This window comes from Anolis carolinensis, chromosome 4, assembly GCF_035594765.1.
Source record: "Anolis carolinensis isolate JA03-04 chromosome 4, rAnoCar3.1.pri, whole genome shotgun sequence".
Classification (NCBI taxonomy): domain Eukaryota; kingdom Metazoa; phylum Chordata; class Lepidosauria; order Squamata; family Dactyloidae; genus Anolis; species Anolis carolinensis.
The window spans coordinates 215189051-215209633 of NC_085844.1; the positions used below are offsets into that span (position 1 = coordinate 215189051).

The 20583-nt window shown below is 40.3% G+C and overlaps 1 protein-coding gene, 1 long non-coding RNA gene and 1 other non-coding gene across 5 annotated transcripts in view; 2 read left to right on the forward strand and 1 right to left on the reverse strand.

Annotated features, from left to right (window-relative positions):
- LOC134298447 (uncharacterized) overlaps positions 1-20583 on the reverse strand; it is a 374816-nt gene that overhangs the window by 130206 nt on the left and 224027 nt on the right. The window lies entirely within an intron of this gene.
- myh7b (myosin heavy chain 7B) overlaps positions 1-20583 on the forward strand; it is a 56238-nt gene that overhangs the window by 30939 nt on the left and 4716 nt on the right. For all 3 annotated transcript variants that reach the window (XM_062978778.1, XM_003220481.4, XM_062978779.1), the window contains 17 exons: positions 1661-1748; positions 2472-2589; positions 3182-3305; positions 6157-6293; positions 7042-7297; positions 8306-8548; positions 8994-9170; positions 10090-10235; positions 11756-11846; positions 12780-13169; positions 14286-14412; positions 15822-15940; positions 17021-17217; positions 17563-17912; positions 18658-18782; positions 19776-19891; positions 20074-20266. In XM_062978778.1, the coding sequence (XP_062834848.1) occupies positions 1661-1748; positions 2472-2589; positions 3182-3305; positions 6157-6293; positions 7042-7297; positions 8306-8548; positions 8994-9170; positions 10090-10235; positions 11756-11846; positions 12780-13169; positions 14286-14412; positions 15822-15940; positions 17021-17217; positions 17563-17912; positions 18658-18782; positions 19776-19891; positions 20074-20266 (2997 nt within the window). The remainder of the gene's footprint in view (positions 1-1660; positions 1749-2471; positions 2590-3181; positions 3306-6156; positions 6294-7041; positions 7298-8305; positions 8549-8993; positions 9171-10089; positions 10236-11755; positions 11847-12779; positions 13170-14285; positions 14413-15821; positions 15941-17020; positions 17218-17562; positions 17913-18657; positions 18783-19775; positions 19892-20073; positions 20267-20583) is intronic.
- On the forward strand, positions 395-486 carry mir499 (microRNA mir-499). The gene has a single exon (NR_129981.1). It is a non-coding gene; the product is annotated as a microRNA mir-499 (primary transcript).

Sequence of the window (20583 nt, forward strand, 5' to 3'; positions counted from 1 at the left end):
GAGGGATTATTCAGGAATTAATGCCTGTAATTGCCTTTTTTGTGCGAGATTTCATTTTAATTTGTTTTGTTCAGAATTTACCAGAATCTGAAACAATCAAATGAGGGAGAAAGTCAACCTGACAGATTTGTTCATCCTCTAGATATGGGTGAATGTTTTGTTTCATTTCCTACCAAAATTTACTTAAGATTACAAAACTTACAAATGGGAGAATCTGAAACGGACAGATGTGCCTTATTCTGCCATCTCCTATTGATCATCATTGCTTAATGTTCAAGAACAGAATGTGAAAGAAAAACAACGTGGGAAAGAATCTACTTATCTCTGTGTTAGGGAAATGTTATATCAACCCTGATGATGACTGGGCTACATGGTTCCTGCTGCTTCTCTGTTACTTGAGGGGGAGGCAGTTAAGACTTGCAGTGATGTTTAGAAAATTTACTACATGAACATCACTTTAAGTCTGTGCTACTTCTTTCCTTATCTTGACTGCGGGAAGGACAACCCTTCGTAAGAAGAAAACAAATGTGGATTTCACATAGCTGACTGTTACTGGGCCTCTGCCTTTCAGTTCTTAGGAGAGAATTAGCTGGATATAGCTTGTCACATTTGTTCCAGTTAGTAGCACCTGTTTCATTCTTATGTTCGTTGGATAGGGAACCAAGCTTTCACAATTCAGAAAAGAATGAGCCATAGAGCCACATACATTCTGCTATGAGAAATAACTATGTTTGGGACATGCAGAGAGCACAAAATAATATTATCCAAAACCACTGAAGGGAAAGTTAGGGATTTGTAGACTGGATTAGCCAACATACATACAGCCAGTGATATGTTAGCTCAAAATATTTCTACCCCTATTACTTTCTCTCTCTCTCCCTCTCATTCCCTGCCTCCCTACCAAATGGGAGGAAGATGCAGAATGTAAAGCAAAAGAGCCAAGTGCCTGAGGGGAAGGAGCCATCCATCTATGGGGAGGTTCCTTTGCTTGTAGGGCACAAACATTACATAGAAAAGATTCCAGATTCATCATCCATTATTGACTGGTGGAGTTAGCTGACTAGTGAGTTGGGTCAGAGCATGGGAGCTTCGAATAGCCCTGTATTTTCCCCCCCTTAGTCCAGGGTAGGGATTTGAAGGCACACACATGCACATGAATCCTTTAGCTCACAAGTTACATGAAAGGGGCATAAAAGTGAAATATCAATTACTGGAAGCCTCCAATAGTACCAATTTTTCTTTTAAACAGGTACAACTTCCACCTTGGTTTGCCTGACTAAGTAAAGCAATTAAAACGAGATCACAAGGAGACTTCCAGTCATGTTTCTTCTAAAGATTGGCTTTATTTGGAGCTTGAGTAGCTCCTAGATCTCTTGAATTTGCTCTGTTCTGCTTTAGTCTCTCTCTTTCCATGCAAATGAGAATGTTCTAAGGAAGGGGGAACCTTCCTTCCAGTCACCAAATAGCCAGATTTTTGACTGCAGCAATATCTTGAGGATGACCATGGATGAAGATGGCAATCATGAGCCAAGTTTGTAAGATAGAGAAGCAGGTTTAAAACTATATAGAGTTTTAAAAATTAAAATCACGATTCAACGTAATTTCGGAAATATACTTGTAGCCAGGGAGAGCTATTTAACACTTGATATTTACCTTACAGGAAAACCTGAACAAACTGATGACCAATTTGCGTGCCACCCAGCCCCATTTTGTCCGTTGCATCATCCCCAATGAAACAAAGACTCCAGGTATAGATTTATGAATTATATAAAGACCAGCATGATCCTTTCTTACCATCTAAATCTCTTGGGAGGCATCCTCTCCCATCAGTATCGAATTTCAGTTATAGATATCCTCTCCCAACATGGCTATTGCCTTGCTGGAGGAACCTTTGGTGACAAGAGCAGAGCTGAGTGCTCCTCTATATCTCCCTGCTTCCACCGGTTGAGGCCACAGCTGTTTAGAGGGAATTAATGTGGTTGAAAGTTGGGGTTTGAAAGTGAGGGGTAGCTATAACTTGATGGAGTTTTACTATACTTCAACCTTCTGAGATCTGCTAAGGATTATTATTACAAGAATCTCATCCTGATCCAAACTGGCAACTTTAGTGGATGCCTAAGTACAGTGAAACTTAGGCTTGAAACTTGTTGGTAGTTCAGCCCAGAGCAAACCCATTGAATCAGTTCATTAACCTGTGATTGATATGAGAGTCAATTCTAATTGGGAATAGCAACAGAATTAATACTTTACTTCTAAATTAAAAATTTGTTCAAAGTAAGGCTTACTTGTCATATTTCCATCTATTTTGCATTCTATCAATGCAACTAATGTCATTCTGTATTCTGTAAGTATATTATTTTCTCACTTTACAATGCTCCTGAAATTGTTGTTACAGTATTATTATTTTCAAAATACAAGCATTGAAAGTTGGTGAAAAGTATCAGGACAAATCTTTTTTTTATCCTATGCAGGTGCCATGGACCCCTTTTTAGTTCTTCATCAGTTGCGATGTAATGGTGTGTTGGAAGGCATCCGAATCTGTAGGAAAGGGTTTCCAAACAGGATTCTCTATGCTGACTTCAGGCAACGGTAAGTCACATTTCCTCTCATTTAACTTGAGCACTGCTCCATTTGTCTTCTAACTTAGCTTGGTTTGGTACCATTGCCATTTTAGTCATGCAGGTAGAGCTTGCTAAAATATTTTGTGCCGGAGGCAGAGCAATGAATGTCCACCCCCCAGGTCAAGATGTATAGTGGCTAAAGCCAACCATATTATTCTTGCACCTGAGGCTGGATCTACACTGCCATATAATCCAGATTATTAAATAAAATAATCCAGATCATCTGCTTTGAACTGGATTATATGACTCTACACTGTTATATAATCCAGTTCAAAGCGGATAATCTGGATTTTATATGGCAGTGTAGATGGGGCCTGAGACTGAAGGTCCACAAGCACCTTTCCTCCCATCAGATACTAAAGATACAATCAGAAGAAATTACATAACGATCTGTTGCTCTTCCAAGACACTCAGCTGCCTGAGATGTTGATCAGTGTGAACTGAAGCCTGTGCTGAATATACTTTCCCAAAATGGCTGCAGAATACAGGTTTTAAAAAAGGAAGGATTTTTCATTCTCAGCATCTATTCCTGGGTCTATTAATGTTCTGTATTTTTGCAGCTACCGTATCCTGAACCCTGCTGCCATTCCTGATGACAAGTTTATGGATAGCAGGAAGGCCGCAGAGAAACTGCTGACTTCCTTAGAGCTTGACTCTTCTCAGTATAAATTTGGACACACTAAGGTATGTGGCCTGCAATTAGAATTTTGTGAGTTGACTTATCTTGATGGGACATTAAATGAGGGCCATGACTGGGAAGAATATGTGTGCATATAAATGCTTCCCTTTGTCTTTATTCTGAAGTGTTATCTTGTTTCATATTTATTATTCAATATCTACAAAATAGTAATTTAATCTGCTTTCCTCTTTCATAGATTCAAGAGATTCTACTTATTATTACTATTATTATTATTATATTTATATATACTCCGCTTTATCTTCCCCGAAAGGAACTCAAACTGGCTTAGTATAAAAGCATCAGCATAACCATTCAAAATATACAAATATGCAAGTATTAAAACAAGATTAAATATAAACAGTATTTAAAAAATCCTAGTGAAAAACCTGACCAGATGCTCCGTTTCTCAATTGCATGGGTTTGAGTGTGTCCACTTGAGGGTGGGGAGCCGGGACAGTCTGGGAATTCTGCTTGTGTACTATCCATCCCGCAACACAACAGTCTCTCTGACTGAACTTGCAGAGGTGGTCTCTAGCTTGGTGTTGGTCTCTCAGCAACTGGCTGTCCTGGGAGACTTCAACATCCAAGCGGAGGCTTCCTTATTTGGTGCAGCCCAGGATTTCATGGTTGCCATGATGACCATGGAACTGTCCCAAGTAATATCTGGCCCCACTCATCAGGCTGGACACACCCTAGACCTAGTATCTGTGACAGACGGTGGAGAAGTTGGTGTGGAAGAGCCAAACATTCTTCCATTGTCATGGACCGATCACCATCTGGTCAGTGTTAGACTTACTGTCTCTCCAAACCTCCGCAGGGGTGGTGGACTGATTAAGATGGTCCGCCCCAGGAAACTTATGGATCCGGATGGATTCCTGATGTCTCTTGGGGAACTTCCTGTCTTGTTGGCTGAATATCCTGTCGAGACTCTGATCGATTTCTATAACACCGAGATGGCCAGGGCTCTTGACACGATTGCCCCTGAACGTCCTCTCTTGCTCCGCAGAGTCAAGTTGGCTCCTTGGTTCTCCAAGGAGCTGGCTTTGATGAGGTTGTGAGGTATATACCTCACAACCTCTGAGGATGCCTGCTATAGATGTGGGCGAAACGTCAGGAGAGAATATTTCTGGAACATGGCCATACAGCCTGGAAAACACACAACAACCCTGAAACAGGCAACTTCAGTTGTTCTCCAGCTCTCTCTCGCCCCTTCTAAACCCAACTATCAAGTATAGCCCAGTCCTAAGAGTTTACCTATCCATTGGTCCAAACCAATGCTCATATAAAATAAAAACACATACTGACAGAGTGTAAACATGTTTTAGATATTTTAACAAAATTATGTTCAGAAAATACCTGTATCTTGCATTAAGGCTACATTTTATATATGTTTACTTGGGTATAAGCCCTATTGAAAGCAGTGAGATATACTTATGAGTAGACATGCTTATGATAGCCCTGCAAGGATAAAATATGTCAGAGACAGAACGCCAGCAAGTAAAACAAAACTCAGTTTATTGAGGTTACAGAACCAAAAACACCCGTAAAAGACAAAGAACAGGGCAAACACTTGACTTCAGTGTGATAAGTAACAAAAAACAGCTCAGTTTGAGCTTAAACGGTTCAAAGGAATAAACCGGGTTAAACAGAAGTATAATCCGGATTAACTAAAAGAGCTTACTTCAGCCTGGCAAACAAAGCAAACAAAGGAGAAACAGCAGGAGACAAACGTAAACAACAGACTGGTGGCAGATTCCTCTCTGCTACTCAGACACAGCAGGGGAATAAACCAGGCTTGTTTATTCCTTCCTGCAGCAAGCGAAAAGAGTGGTCGTAGACAGGATCCAGTTTAGGGTTCAGCGGCCAACGATATCCAGGTCCAGGCACAGTAGTCAGGGTAACGGCAATCAGCAGGGTCCCAATCCGGTCCAGAGGTCTACAGCCAAGCGAAGTCGTCAAGGAATCCAAAGGTCTCACCGATAGTCAGTAGAAGGGATAATCCGGAATCGAAGTCAGTCAGTCCAGCGTCAATTCAGTGCGAGAAGGTATTGCCCGTCAAAAAGACGACGGAGGTCAAGCTATCGAGATTAAACACAAGTTGCACAGAGAAAAACCCCACACAGTTCCTCCCTCCGTCTATGCCTAGTGTCCTTGGTAAACTTACATATCCAGCAACGAATCACACCCGTCTTCAGGAAGTTCCCAAACAAAAGCCCAAGCGTCCGTCCAGATTACCTTGCCCAACGCAATTAGACATTGGTCCCAAACCCCATTTTATCCCAGTTCAAGGTCATCATCGCTGTCAGCTGCCATCCCAATTCCAGACGCCCCAACATCATCATCCTCATCAGAGCTTAAGCACCTTTGACTACGCCCCACAGCATCCCCAGCTGTGGATCCCGCTCCATCCCTCCAGCCAGTCCATGGGTCTGATCCTGCAACCCGCCAATCACCTCCCATACTTTCAGTGCCTGTTTCCCCAACACCCAAATCCTCCCTCACACGAGTCCATTCCATGTCATCCTCCTCCAAGCTGGCCATCTCTTCCTCCAAACCCTGAGAAAAACCCTCAAAGGAATCCTCATCTGTCGGGTCTGTAAACAAATCCCGGAGCCGCTTCCTTTCACGCTCCTCGAAGGAGTCTGACTCTCGAAGGAGTCTTATGACCCCTTCTTCTATTACCGGAGCCCGAAGGCTCAACCATGACAAAATAGCTTTCCTGGTGCTCTTTAATTGAGGAGCATAGCATCATAAAATGGGCAAAAATTTGGAATCAAGAGAATAATCTTCAGAATTTTTGAAACAGAAAATGTAATACCCAATATGATCTCTATTCACTGTTTTCCTCCTTTCCAGGTGTTTTTCAAAGCCGGCTTACTGGGTCTTTTGGAGGAGATGCGAGATGAACGTCTGGCCAAGATTATTACCTTGCTGCAGGCTAGGATGCGAGGGCGTATTATGAGAATCGAGTATGGATGGATTATTGGCAGAAGGTATAGCATTATATACACCTTGGTCTCCACTGGTCTTTCACCTAATTAGTACAAAGGCACTACCTCCATTGACTGGTTAGCCACACTTACTGAGCATTGTCCCATTTCTGATCTTTGTCATTGCAGCAGAGGCAGGTTCAGTGGTTTGGGGGTGGGCAGTTTTACCTTCATGGAACTAGCTGCAGGTCACACTCATGCTGTCACATTGCCAAAATTGTTCCACCAGAAAAAGCAAACCAACAAGCACAACATTTTACAATTGGCTACCAAAATTTGCCAGCAAACAGCAAATTTCTTCAAGCAACCTTTGGCTGATGGCTTGCTTGTTTTAAACATCTTTTACCAGTTTGCTACTAAATTTTAGAGGTCTGCTTTGCCATTTCAGCAGCATAGTTTTCTGGGTGGGCTCAAGTGCCACTAAAACAACCTTGAGGGAAATTACCTATGGGAAATTTGTTGCCCCCCTGATTTAGAAACCATCTCCAGCATTTTACATTTGAAGCTGGGGGAAAAATCCAGCATTAAAGATCAGTTTTATCAGAAATTATTTATATAAAAGCTACAGCTTCTTTTAGGAGTCTTCTGCTAACTAGCCACAGTTTCAGTTTGGAACATGAATCTAAGAGGTTTGATATCATAGAATCATAGAATAGTAGAGTTGGAAGAGACCTCATGGGCCATCCAGTCCAACCAGTCCAATGGGCAGAGCAGAACACCACTCACAATGTGCTTTGTTTGTTCCCCACAGGGATGCCCTCTACACCATCCAGTGGAATCTTCGTGCATTCAATGTTGTAAAGAACTGGTCCTGGATGAAACTTTTCTTCAAGATCAAGCCTCTCCTAAAGTCAGCTCAGACAGAAAAAGAAATGGCAATCCTCAAAGAGGAGATGCAGAAGTTGAAGGAGGCCCTGGAGAAGTCAGAGGCTAAAAGGAAAGAGCTGGAAGAGAAACAAGTCAGCATTATTCAGGAGAAGAATGACCTGTCACTGCAGCTTCAAGCAGTGAGTAATTTATATAATTAACCCTCCAGATATGGTATGTGGTGCTGCATGTGGAGGTTGGATATATATCTGCCCTTGATATTTTCCACTCAAATCCATTTAGTTAGAGATGGGAATAATTTAGTCTTCCATATGTTGTTGGCTTGCAATACCTATCAGCCTTAGCTTGCATAGCCAACGGTGAAGCATATAAGGAGGTGTAGCACAACATCTTGAAAGCCACATACAATTTGAAGAGAAGCCAGAGTGTGCAGTATCTTGTATTTCTTTGCTTTGAATTGTAGGGGAGACTGCCAACAAATGCAAGATGTCATAAGTTATATTTCAGATGATGGGATTTACAAAACCACTATTGGAAGTGGCCAAGTGCAGTGAGACTTAACTCTTATTTATACCTTTGAACGTGAAATGGTTATCTTAATACCTTAATCACCATATACACTTAGTGATGGAAAAAATAATCAAAGACATTGGGAAATGGTTGAAAAATGAGTTTCTGTCATTCAACAAAACCTGATGACAAGACTACTAGAGAAGCAAAAATCTTCACAGTTTAGCACCATGTGAAAAAGCATATGGGTTTTATTTGTCCAAAAATTGCATTTTATGAGTAGAAAGCAACATTTTCTGCTCAGAGAACAACCTTTATCTGCAGAAAACAAGTTTCCTGTAGGGAAAATGTTGGTTTCTGAGTAGAAAACATTTCTGCAGAGAAAACTTTTCTGCACAGAATACAAGTTTCCTGTCTGGAACCACTATTTTCTATCTAGTATATAATTTTTCTGTGCAGAGAATATTGTCTATGTAAAGAAGCATATATATTGTTTGTACAAGTTCCAAACGATGACTACTGTTTGGGAACTGCATGTAACTTTCTTACAGCAAGGAAAATGTTTCTTATGAGAACAAGATCTATTATTTAATATCTACATACATTGTATACATTTTAGGAGTGTATCAGATAATTGAATTTCATGGTAAAATGTTGGTAATGGACATTCTTTGCAGGAACAAGACAACTTAGCAGATGCCGAAGAGCGCTGTGATCTCCTGATCAAAACCAAGATCCAGCTGGAAGCTAAGGTGAAAGAACTAATGGAGCGTCTTGAGGATGAGGAAGAGATGAACTCAGACTTGACCTCTAAGAAGCGAAAGCTGGAGGATGAATGTGCTGAGCTAAAGAAGGACATTGATGACTTAGAAATCACTTTGGCCAAGGTGGAAAAGGAAAAGCATGCCACAGAAAACAAGGTAAAACTACCCTTGCAAGTGGGTAAGCAGTTTTAGTGAAGTCATTCTGTAAATTGGAAAAATAAATTTCACTCCCTGAGTATGCATCACATTTACATCAGTCTGCACCAATTAAAGCTGCTTGTTACATTCACTTGTAAGAGTTACAAATGCAGGGGCACAGCAGCAAATAGGGTGGTTTTATAAGAAATACTGGCTACTTCCAGATTTTTTTTGAATCCAGAAGAATTAAATCCTACTACAAAGAAAGAAATCAGCATCTTCAGTTCTCTTTTACATAAATACATTTGGGAAATATGAATGCAGGGCAGCATTCTTTTCTGCGTTTTTCTTTCTCATTTGGTGAGATTTTAATACTGAATGTTTCTTCTGTGATTGGCATTATTATCACTATGACATATATCATCTATATATCCATTTAAGCAAGCTTGCCATATTATCCTAGGTTAAAAACCTAATTGAAGAAATGGCTGCTTTGGATGAGGTCATTGCTAAGCTGACCAAGGAAAAGAAGGCCCTGCAGGAAGCCCATCAGCAAGCTCTGGATGACCTTCAGGCAGAAGAGGACAAAGTCAATACTCTGACCAAGGCTAAAGTCAAGCTGGAGCAGCAAGTGGATGATGTGAGTTGATGAATTTAAAATTCTGTAATGCCAGTGTAGATTCCTATGCTGACAGAATAATCTGCTAAATCCACTTTATATTTGTATATATTGGTCTATAACTAAAGGTGGGCAAAGATACACTCTACACATTTTTCTTTACTTTTTCTGCAGTCAGAATGTCAAATTGTCTAGGATTGTGGGAAATTAAGTAAAACACATCTGGAATGAGGGCCACCAGTTTGTCATATGAAAAAGTTATTGATAGACCCTTGCTAGAGAGCAGGTGGATGCAAGAGTTGGGTTAGCAATGCTGTATTAGTACGATTATCAACATTTGAGGCTTAAAAATAGTTATTTGATGAGTTCTTTGAAATGTTTTGTTTAGTAATATTTTTGTCATTAAAAAATATGCCAGGGGTAGGTGTTTTGGTAAGCCAGAGATGGGAAATAGGCAACTTGCAGGTGTAGTTGGACTGCTGATCTTAGCAGCCATAACCAGAATGGCCTATTATGAGGAATACTGATAACTAGCTGATAAATAGAACATTTGTGCATTTGTTTAGGACCAAAAAAAGGAGCCCTCATACAAGAAGGTGGACTTTTGGAGCACAATATTTATTTACAGCATTTATATTCCGCCTTTATCACCCCGAAGGGGACTCAGGGTGGATCACATTACACATATAGGCAAACATTCAATGCCTTTTAACATAGAACAAAGACAAACAAACAGGCTCCGAGCGACCTCGAACTCATGACCTCCTGGTCAGCGTGATTCATTGCAGTTAATTGCAGCTGGCTTGCTCTCCCGCCTGCGTCACAGCCCGGGCCAATACAATATAAATGGAAGGGAGAGGCAAGTGGAATGGGATTAGCAAAACCTGTCATGTGGATTTTTAAATTTCATTCTCTGTCCATTATTCTTTTTACCTTTCAGCTTGAAAGTGCCTTAGAGCAAGAGAAGAAGATACGAATGGATTTGGAAAGGGCAAAGCGCAAGCTAGAAGGTGACTTGAAGCTGACTCAGGAGTCTGTGATGGATCTGGAGAATGACAAGCAGCAGCTAGAGGAGAAACTCAAAAAGTAAATATTGTAGTTTCTGATAAGTCAAATCAAGTTAAACAGGCTCCCACTCTACTTAATAAAATCCTAATAGCAAAGATTACATGTAAGAGACACAATTTGATATTGTTTGTTGAAACCAAAATGGGTCATGGGCGGCCGGGGGGGGGGGGGGGGGCAAGGGACAATTTTCTGCCTTTGGATTGACAGAAATGCCATCCTTCAAAAGATAGAACCAAATAGAAATGATCTACAGTCCATCTCTGTTTTCAAAAGCAAATATTTTAAAAGTGTTACAACATAGGCATTTGGGGTGTTCAGGAGATAAAATATACCTTTTTTTTACCCCTAACAAAAGGGTGATTCAGAGAGTCTGAAAAGGTTGAGGCCCACAAAATGTGCCGGGGATTAACTTCCACCTGCCTTTAGTGTCTACCCTGAAATGTACCAGTTGTGCTTAGAGAATTAAAATAATTGTTGGTGCCATATAATATACAATTCATATATCTATGAAAAGGAACTCAGTGGGGTTCTCAATTGGACATACATTTAGGACAACCTTTCCAGATATTATTGGGTTATATTTATTCATATCACACCTTTTCCCAGTCCAGGACTCAAGGAGACAAGAGACAGCTGTAATAGCCACATCATTAGAAATTTGCCCCCAGATGGCGTAGTGGACTAAGTGACTTGAAGGTTGGGTTGCTGACCTGAAAGTTGCCAGGTTCGAATCCCACCTGGGGAGAGTGTGGATGAGCTCCCTCTATCAGCTCCAGCTCCATGCGGGGACATGAGAGAAGCCTCCCACAAGGATGGTAAAAACATCAAAACATCCGGGCGTCCCCTGGGCAATGTCCTTGCAGACGGCCAATTCTCTCACTCCAGAAGCAACTCTGGTTGCTCCTGACACGAAAAAAAATTTAGAAATTTAATTAAATAATCAATAGAACTAAAAATATGTCCAGTAAAAGGAAAAGTGCAATCAGCCTTTAAAGGCCTGCTGAAAACAAAAGGTTCTCATTCACCTGCTTTTGAAAGACTAAGATGGAGATCCCTTTTAGTTCACAACTTCTATCAACCACAGCCAATAGAACCAATGGTTGGGGATAGAAGGAATGGCATGCTTAAACTAGATTTATTTGGGTTGGAAATGGCTGCTTTAGGATATACTCCTCTTGCCTTAAGATTTTTCCCATGTCCAATTGGAACTTTCAGTTATTGGGGCAGATTGGAAACACGAAAAAAGGTTAAGAGAAGTAGTTACACAGGAAAGCAACATGGAACTCAGTCGGAATTCTGTTCTCTAGAAAGAAAAATAATAGTAAGAGGTGAATTTGCCTTCTCACAAGACCTTTCAACTCAGTGACTACCATGTTACTCAAATTACTAAGCAACATGACTATACTGTTATTTTCACCAAGAAAATAATCTGGTCATGGGGAAATTCCTTATTTCCTGACAGTGTAAGAATATAGAGAATCCTGTGAATTTCAGTCTTGATCATTCTAAGCACAAGTGGTTTGTATCTTCCCTCATAGGAAAGACTTTGAAATGAATCAGTTAAATTCAAGGATTGAAGATGAGCAAATTCTTGCAACTCAGCTGCAGAAGAAAATTAAAGAACTACAGGTAAAGCTCCAAGGACTTTTCATGAGAAATCATTGTTTGGAATTCTGGCTCAAAGATGATGAATTCCTCCAGCACAGGAAAACTCTCAGAAGGAAGTACAGTCTAGAGAAAGGCATTTTCTTAAGATCTCATATACTTCTGGCCAGAGGTTTAACTACTAGTGGAGCACGCCTGGATGAAATTTTCCTTCAACCCCCAACTTTCTATCATTGCAGTAACTTAAAACTTCAGTTTAGCATTTAGAAATAGTTTTTAGTTGTCCAAAGAAAATGAGCAGAATGATACTCAAAGGAATGTGAACACACCGAATATGATTTCTAGGTGTGAGCTATTTTCAGTTTCACATGCACTGAAATAATTTTGGGACTGAAGAAAAAGTAATTTGACAGAGTAAAATTCTTATGGGAGGGAATGCCCTCGTTTTTGGTACCTATACCCCTGCCTCTAGCTGTGTATTGTATGAACATGACTTTGGTAATCTTAGCAATAGCTTGTACCCTTTTCATGCTTAGCAAAGATCTTCGGCAGGTTTGAAAGTCACTTCCTTTGTTGAAGGGTCAAGCAAAGTGCTTTTACTCCTGGAGTTGCCTTAAAGAAAGGTCAAGTAAAGCAATACATTGAGGCCAGTTATGCAACCAGTCCAACTAGGAAGCATTTGCCTTGCTCTAAGCACACCTTTTGTATTTTAAAACACAATGGTTCAAAGTGCAGGGCAACTGTGATATAGATGTTTTTGGCAATGTCATGTAGAGACAATCCACATACTAAGTGGATGTTGAGATAGAAACAGTTTGTGGAAGACTGAGACCCATATTGAAATAATTAAAGATGTCATGTTTTTATTGTTCTGCCCCAGACAGAATCAGGAGGCTGCCCTCCTTTATTCAGATCAGGGTTAACTGATAATTCCTATCATCCTTTGACTACTTGCAGGCCCGTATTGAAGAACTGGAAGAGGAGCTTGAAGCAGAACGAGCTGCAAGAGCCAAGGTGGAGAAGCAGCGGGCAGAGGTGGCCCATGAGCTGGAGGAATTGAGCGAACGGCTGGAGGAGGCGGGCGGTGCCACTGCTTGTCAGATAGAACTGAACAAGAAGCGGGAAGCAGAATTCTTAAAGCTGCGGCGAGATCTGGAAGAGGCCACACTGCAGCACGAATCAACTGCTGCAACCCTTCGCAAAAAGCATGCAGACTCTGTGGCTGAACTGGGGGAACAGATTGACAACCTCCAGCGTGTCAAACAGAAGCTGGAGAAGGAGAAGAGCGAACTGAAGATGGAAGTGGATGATCTGTCTTCCAACATTGACTACCTCACCAAGAATAAGGTGAATGGTTTAGTTTTACAATTTGCACCAGGATGTTGAAAGGTGAGGAAGATGGTGGTGATTCCATTCCTGGCTTTAGATAGCCTTTAAAAAGCTATTTAGGATGCAGATCCAATTTTGAGAGCACAGGGCTCAGCAATTTGTATAATTCCTTTTACTCCTGTAACACAACCTGTATAAGATTCACAATCCCACTGACATGGGTGACCTCAGACCCAACTGGGAACTTCACATGTGCAGAGTGTTATACTTCATGCGCAAGTGCATTTAGTTTTTTCCTGGATCCAGTTAAGTTCCATTACACTAAACCAGAATGATGGAGAAAGATAAAGCGTCTTATGGATGTTACCAGCCAATGTAGTATTTTTGCGCCACAGTTGTTTCACTTAGCAAATCTAGCTATTTTTTTTATTTGTTGCTTGGACTAGTATGTGAATTTTTCACACTCACTATGACAAGGAAACCCCATGACAGATCTGTTTAGATCGGAAATTATTTAGAAGGCACACAACAACAATTGTACCTTTGTTGGTTATAAGCACATGGAGAAGAAAAAAGCACAGATATTTTGTGAAAAATATAATAGGATTTTTTGAAGATTCAGATCTGCTCAACTTCTTTCCTCCTGTCCTGACTGGTACAATGATGATCAATGCTGTAAAGCTGTATTAATACACACAACTTTTATTATTTTATTTTTCACCAACATGCATTACACAATGTGCAGAATCCAGGTTCGGCTTAATTTGACACTTTTTACCTAAACAAAGTAATATAGTAACTTGGAATTTTCACAACATGGTTCTAAGATAGGGGATCAAAACAACAGTTTCAGCATTTCTTCACATTCTCTAGATGTCGACTAGTTCCCTGCTGGTTTATTCATTTGAGATAAGCCATTACTGATGTGCATTTGTTGTAGACTCATTTGTCTCACTAGGTGAGTGAGGAAGGCAATAGCTGCCTTTTGTGATATTACTCAATACGTTCCTAGTTGTGCACCACAGTCTGAATATATTTCTTAGGTCTAAATATGAAGCAGCACATCAGGTGGTTGGAGGACTTAGCCCTAATCATGGAGTGAGTTGCATTGACAAGATTTCGTTGCTGTTGCAGGCAAATGCTGAAAAACTCTGTCGAACATACGAAGATCAGCTGAGTGAAGCTAAATCAAAGGTGGATGAGCTCCAACGCCAGCTGGCTGAAGTGAGCACCCAGCGTGGGAGGCTGCAGACTGAAAGTGGTACGTGGCTCAAATTGCTTTGCTGAGCCTAAAAGTTGCTGGTAGAAGACTAAGCATAATCCACTTTGCTTTAATGGATTGCACATTGGAACTCTACAAGGAAGCATTAGTTCAGCAAAACAGGCTTGTGGCATAATGATTGTGCATTACATATCTTATGTCTGATGAGCTGTTGTGTCCAGGAATACTGCCACAGTTGCTAGTGAATAAGTAGGCCAACGTTCTGTTCACATATTAGCCAATTATTTGTGGCAAGCTTTTACTGTAGGATATCAGGAAGACACCTGCAAAATATCTAGATGGGGTGAGTAGGTGCAGAGACATAAAGTTTCCAGAAAATGTGAAGCTTATGGATAAAAAAAATATCTGTGTTTTACATTATTTTAAAGGGACAGTTACAGTTACATTATGTATTATGTGTAACTCGGCTCAGCCTAGACATATCATGTTTGACATATAAAAGGTGCAGTTTGATCACAACATAATTACAAATTGATATCACTTTTAAATGCATTATTGTTTACAGAAGGTCCTGAAGTATAGTGAAAGTGTAAAGAACTTCATTTGCCAACTTATGAAGAGAAGACAGCCTCCTCTATAAAAAAAGAATAAATATCAATACTTGTAAAAAAGGAACTATTTTGTCTCCTCTACTCGTCCATAGTGAAAAGTAAACATAAGCCGTCCATTCCCATTAAAATCACTGAAAAAAGGAAACTAAGACTAGGAATTGCATTTAATCATTCATTCATTCATTCATTCATTCATTCATTCATTCATTCATTCATTCATTCACATCCTGACTTTGACCCAAAAATATGATTCAAGAAGCTAACAATATATTTTCAACAGTACAAATTAAGAGCAAAAAAGGCATTATATGAACTGTTGTTTTGTAGATTGTTTTATATGAATTGTTGTTTTACATTGTTTTTAGGCATTGGATTTTTGCCATTTACTGTAAGCCGCTTTGAGTCTCCTCGGAGAGAAAGGCGGGGTAAAAGTGATGTAAATAAATGAATAAATTAATTAATAAAAGTAAAATGTATTGGGCTGTACTTCATAGCTCTCAAGTTCTGTACAATGAAGTTGGCCTAAGCTGCAAATCACCTCAGCTCGGGATATATCACCAGCAGGTGTCAGAGGTTGTATCGACACTACCATATAATCCAATTCAAAGCAGATTATCTGGTTTTTATATGGCAGTGTAGATGAGGCCAGTATCTGCACTGTATCAGCTCAATGGTGACGTGAGATACTTTCTGTGCTGAAATGATCTTGAGTTGTAGTGTCATGAAGATAAGTTCTGAAAGATGGCATATGATTATTTAGATGCCAAAGTAGTATAAAACATGAGCTCCCCAGTGAACAATTTCTTTGAGACTTTTGGTTTGTTTAAACAAAATTAGGAGAACTGAGCCGGCTGCTTGAAGAGAAGGAGTCTCTTATAAACCAGCTGAGTCGAGGCAAGACTTCCTTCACACAGACAATTGAAGAACTCAAGAGACAGCTAGAAGAAGAGACCAAGGTGAGTATCTACAGTACCATTTATAGTTGGGGTTACATTTTCAGTAAAGAGATGCTGGTAGAAGAGAATGGATTTGATTTCGCCAAAGGCTCATTTGGGCTTAGCCTGATACTATTGTTTCGTAACCAAGCCAAATCCTGTAATATCTGCAGTATACTATAGAGAGATGTCCCAAGAATATTCAGACTGCTTTCACCCTAACAGTGATGTGATGACAGATTCTTTGTACACACCTTAGGATTTAGAAGAAGGGCTTCCTGAGAAAATGACATAGCTTGGAGTTTCTGTAGCTTGTTGTTTACTAATAGACTAAACTACATACTACATTAAACCACTCATGGTTTCCCTATTGATTGTGTGGCCAATCCAAGCTTCAAAATAAATGTAAAAGGAATTTATCAAGAAGGGGTTATTTGGGGATTATTTGACAAAAGCCTGGATGAATTATAGGACAATTTAAACCAATAGAGTTCAAAACAATATGGTTGTTTTAAACTGGGTGATCCATGTCTGGTAATTGGAGATCTTGGGCAAATTACTGTTCTGGACTATCACTCCCAGAATCCCCCACCCATCATGGCTAAGGGAAGCTCTTTTATGATTCTGCTGATACAGGGATTCTAGGAGTGGTACTACAAAAAAGTAACTTGTCCAAACTTTAAGAAATGAGTTACTCTTTCAATATTTGACTAATCCGTTTTGAGGTCTCCGAATGCTTCTTCGACAGATGCCTCTAACCAACTTTCTTTTCAAGTGTCCATAAGGATTGCGCTTGGAAAGAAACTATCTTTTTCTACTTTACAGACTAGAACTTCAACAAGTTCTTTTTGTAACATGTTTCTCTATTTTTCCTTGGCTTTGATCTGCAGCCTTTGCATATTCCACACAAAAAAGGACAGACACTTTTACTGGCAGAAATAACTGCCCCTGTTCCTGTGAAAAACCATTTTTAGAATCTATCTGTGATGATGTAGAATAGATGATATCTGCCTTACTTGGCAGTGGGTAGAATAAGCTTTCATTCTTAATGAACTCAAGTGATTGTTATCATTCTAATCCATATATTTTTCAACCTTCCAGTCCAAAAATGCATTGGCTCATGCTTTGCAAGCTTCTCGTCATGACTGTGACCTTCTGCGGGAGCAGTACGAAGAGGAGGTAGAAGCAAAAGGGGAACTCCAGCGTTCCTTGTCCAAAGCCAATGCTGAAGTGGCCCAGTGGAGGACCAAGTATGAGACAGATGCCATCCAGAGGACAGAAGAGCTAGAGGAAGCCAAGTAAGTTGAAGCAATGGACAGCCATGTGAAATTCTTTCTTAAGCATTACCTCACATTATGCTGGTATTTGAAGGCTTCTTTGTAGTGGAATATTAACAGAAAACGGGAGATGCCGTGTTAAGGGTATGTTGCAAGAAAACATTGTGGGAAAAGAGAAGGAATATATCATATATTGTGGTTGCTTCCTCTAATTTCACTTTCATTTGGTCACTTTCAGTTTTTTAAAAATTGCTTTTCCATTGTAATAGTGAGAAGTATTTGAAAAGATGTGTAGTCTTAGCTGTGTTTCTGGGTTCTTTTGTTCTTTGTGTTGCTACTTCCCTTGCTAACTTACACCATTTGTAGGAAGAAGTTGGCCATCCGTCTGCAAGAGGCAGAGGAAGCTGTGGAATCAGCACATGCCAAGTGCTCCTCTTTGGAGAAGACCAAGCACCGTTTGCAGACTGAGATTGAGGACCTCTCAATTGACTTGGAGAGAGCTAATTCAGCCGCTGCTGCTTTGGACAAAAAACAGCGCAATTTTGACAGGATCATTTCTGAGTGGAAGCAGAAATATGAGGAGACACAGTCAGAGCTGGAGTCTTCTCAAAAGGAGTCCCGAAGCCTAAGCACAGAACTATTCAAGCTCAAGAATGCCTATGAGGAGTCACTGGAGAATCTAGAGACTCTCAAACGGGAAAACAAGAACTTGCAAGGTAACATAAGCAAAACTATTGGTAGATAAATAAATACAGTAGAGTCTCACTTATCCAACATAAACGGGCCAGCAGAACCTTGGATAAGCGAAAATGTTGGATAATAAGGAGGGATTAAGGAAAAGCCTATTAAACATCAAATTATGTTATACTTTTACAAATTCAGCACCAAAACATCATGCTTTACAACAAATTGATAGAAAAAGCAGTTCAGTACATGATAACGTTATGTAATAATTACTGTATTTATGAATTTAGCACCAAAATTTTGCAATTTATTGAAAAATTGACTACAAAAACATTGACTACTAAAAGGCAAACTGCGTTGGATAATACAGAACCTTGGATAAGTGGAGCTTGGATAAGCGAGACTCTACTATAGATAGATTCCCAGAAGCACCTGCCAGCGTGATTCTGGGATTTGTAGTCCCCAAAGTACCTTTTCCAGGCTCTGGATTCTGTGTGTTCTGTGACTGCATCATATAAATGTAATAAGTGGGTTACAGGGCACAGCTTTTCCTTCTCTTTTTCCTTCTCCTTTCTACCTTCCTTCCACTAGGAAGGTTTTAGATGTGAAGAGTGCAAGGTGGAGGAGAGAAATTGACAACAATGTGGTATTCAAGCTTTGGATTCCACCTTTTGCCTTCTTCACTAGACAAAGCAGAACCAGTTAAACAGTACAAGTAAAATGCATATGCATGTTCAAAATAAGTTTGCAATTTTGCTTTTGTCTTTTCCTAACCAGAGGAAATTACTGACCTGACTGATCAGATTAGCATGAGTGGCAAAACCATTCATGAGCTGGAGAAGCTGAAGAAAGGCCTGGAGAGTGAGAAGAATGACATCCAGGCTGCCCTGGAGGAGGCTGAGGTGAGGAGAGGAAGGAGAACGCCAAGCGGTGGGCAGGGAACAATGTGAAAGGGATCGAAATGATACTCCAGCCAAAGGGGACTCCACTGAGAGTAAACAGGAGCAAAATATGAAGGATAAGATTGGGTTGTGGTTTATTACTCTCCCGCTCAATTAGAGTTAGCCATGTTATCTTGACATAAAGATACAAAGTCCCACGTGAAGGTTTTTCCCACAGTAAAAGATGTGGTTAAAACAAATTAGGCAGTTATTTGCTACACTTACAAGAGAAGAAACAAAGTATCATACAATGAAATCTGTGGTTTGAAGTGATCAGCCTCATTCCTGCCTAATGGTTGAGCCAGTCCAGTTGAGAGATTAATGTATATGTGTACATGCATGAGAAAATGGATTGTGTGACACCATGTTTGTGAAAGATGTGAAGAGCAGTGGATGGTAGAACTACAATGCTCAGCAACATTTCTGTAAGCATTAATCTCCAATGATGCTTTTTTCATTTTTCCATACATCTGCCAGACCACATCCATCATTTGTTTTGTTGATTCCTCTGATTGCCAACTAACAGATGAAAACAATGAGAGTGAAAGCATGTCATCTAACTGGACCCATGGTGACATCTAGTGGTCAGAAAAGTGGATTTCAGAACTGTGCTTGAAGCACTGCCTCTGAAACACAAGATACCACAAATGCATTTTTGACTAGTCAGTGCATTAAAGGCCCCGGATCCTGTTTGATCTTGGTAGTTAAGCCAGCCCTGATTCGTACTTGTATGCGAGACTGCCAAGGAATGCCAGGTGCTCTCGGCCATACCGCAGAGGAAGAAACTGGCAAAACCCCCTCTAAGTATTCCTAAGAAAACCCTATGACATTCATGAGGTCGCTATAGATCGCCAGGCAACTTAAGGGCACATAGAGTAACCTTCAAAACATTTCCAAAACAAACCCAATTGACAAAAATTAAGTTTCTAACAATCACCTGTCTGTTGCCTTTAGGGAGCCCTGGAGCATGAGGAGAGCAAGACTCTACGCATACAGCTGGAATTGTCCCAAATTAAAGCAGACGTTGATAGGAAACTGGCTGAAAAGGATGAAGAGTTTGAGAACTTGAGGTAGGAATATTTGTAGGCTATTATACAAAGCCAGCCATATTAAATGGGTTGGGTCTTCTGAGGCATTTATAACAGACATAGAGCGAATTCTCCCCTCTTGAAACACAAATGAAAATACAATATCAAAATAAATGCCTGTTGTTGCCACATTTATGAGTAACCTGCCTCCTTTATGCTTACAGGCGTAACCACCAGAGAGCCATGGACTCCATGCAGGCTTCTTTGGATGCAGAAGCCAAAGCCAGAAACGAGGCCATTAGGTTGCGAAAGAAGATGGAGGGAGACCTGAATGAGATGGAGATCCAGTTGAGCCATGCAAATCGCCAGGCTGCTGAGTCTCAGAAACTGGTGCGGCAGCTCCAGGCCCAAATGAAGGTCAGTTTAGCCTTCTGTTGAGATGGGCAAATGCTCTTGCTGGATCTGATAGTGCTCTCTTGTCTTACTGACATTCTTCATGGCTGCTACCTTCATTACTACAGTTAGCCTTCCACATTCATTGGGATTAGAGGCACAGGACTCTGCAAAAGTGGAAAAAGAGCCAGTGGAGAGAAAAAGCAGGGTAATAATAATAATAATAATAATAATAATAATAATAATAATAATAATGATAATAGGTTCTTCAGTGCTATTCTATAGCTGGTGGTTTGAGTACCCTTTGCGGGAGATAAAGCGGGGTATAAATATAAATATAA